At 60.3% G+C, this 229-nt stretch overlaps 1 protein-coding gene across 1 annotated transcript in view; it reads right to left on the minus strand.

Moving 5' to 3' along the window:
* LOC119593824 (tubulin alpha-1A chain-like) overlaps window positions 1–229 on the minus strand; it is a gene marked incomplete at its 3' end in the record, with an annotated part of 18,651 nt that overhangs the window by 2,184 nt on the left and 16,238 nt on the right. The window contains 1 exon segment of the mRNA XM_037942853.1: window positions 8–160. Within this exon segment, the coding sequence (XP_037798781.1) occupies window positions 8–160 (153 nt within the window).

Here is a 229-nt window from a genome sequence, read left to right on the forward strand (position 1 = left end):
CCCGTACCTTAAACCCGGTGGGGCACCAGTCGACGAACTGGATAGTGCGCTTGGTCTTAATGGTGGCGATGGCACAGTTCACGTCCTTAGGCACTACGTCGCCGCGGTACAGCAGGCAGCAGGCCATGTACTTGCCGTGGCGGGGGTCGCACTTCACCATCTGGAGGGGGGCGGAGGAGGGGGGGGTTATAGCGTTAGGAGAGTTTAGCATGGGAGGGTTTTATGGTGG

The sequence above is a fragment of the Penaeus monodon genome, chromosome 32, assembly GCF_015228065.2.
Source record: "Penaeus monodon isolate SGIC_2016 chromosome 32, NSTDA_Pmon_1, whole genome shotgun sequence".
Taxonomy (NCBI): domain Eukaryota; kingdom Metazoa; phylum Arthropoda; class Malacostraca; order Decapoda; family Penaeidae; genus Penaeus; species Penaeus monodon.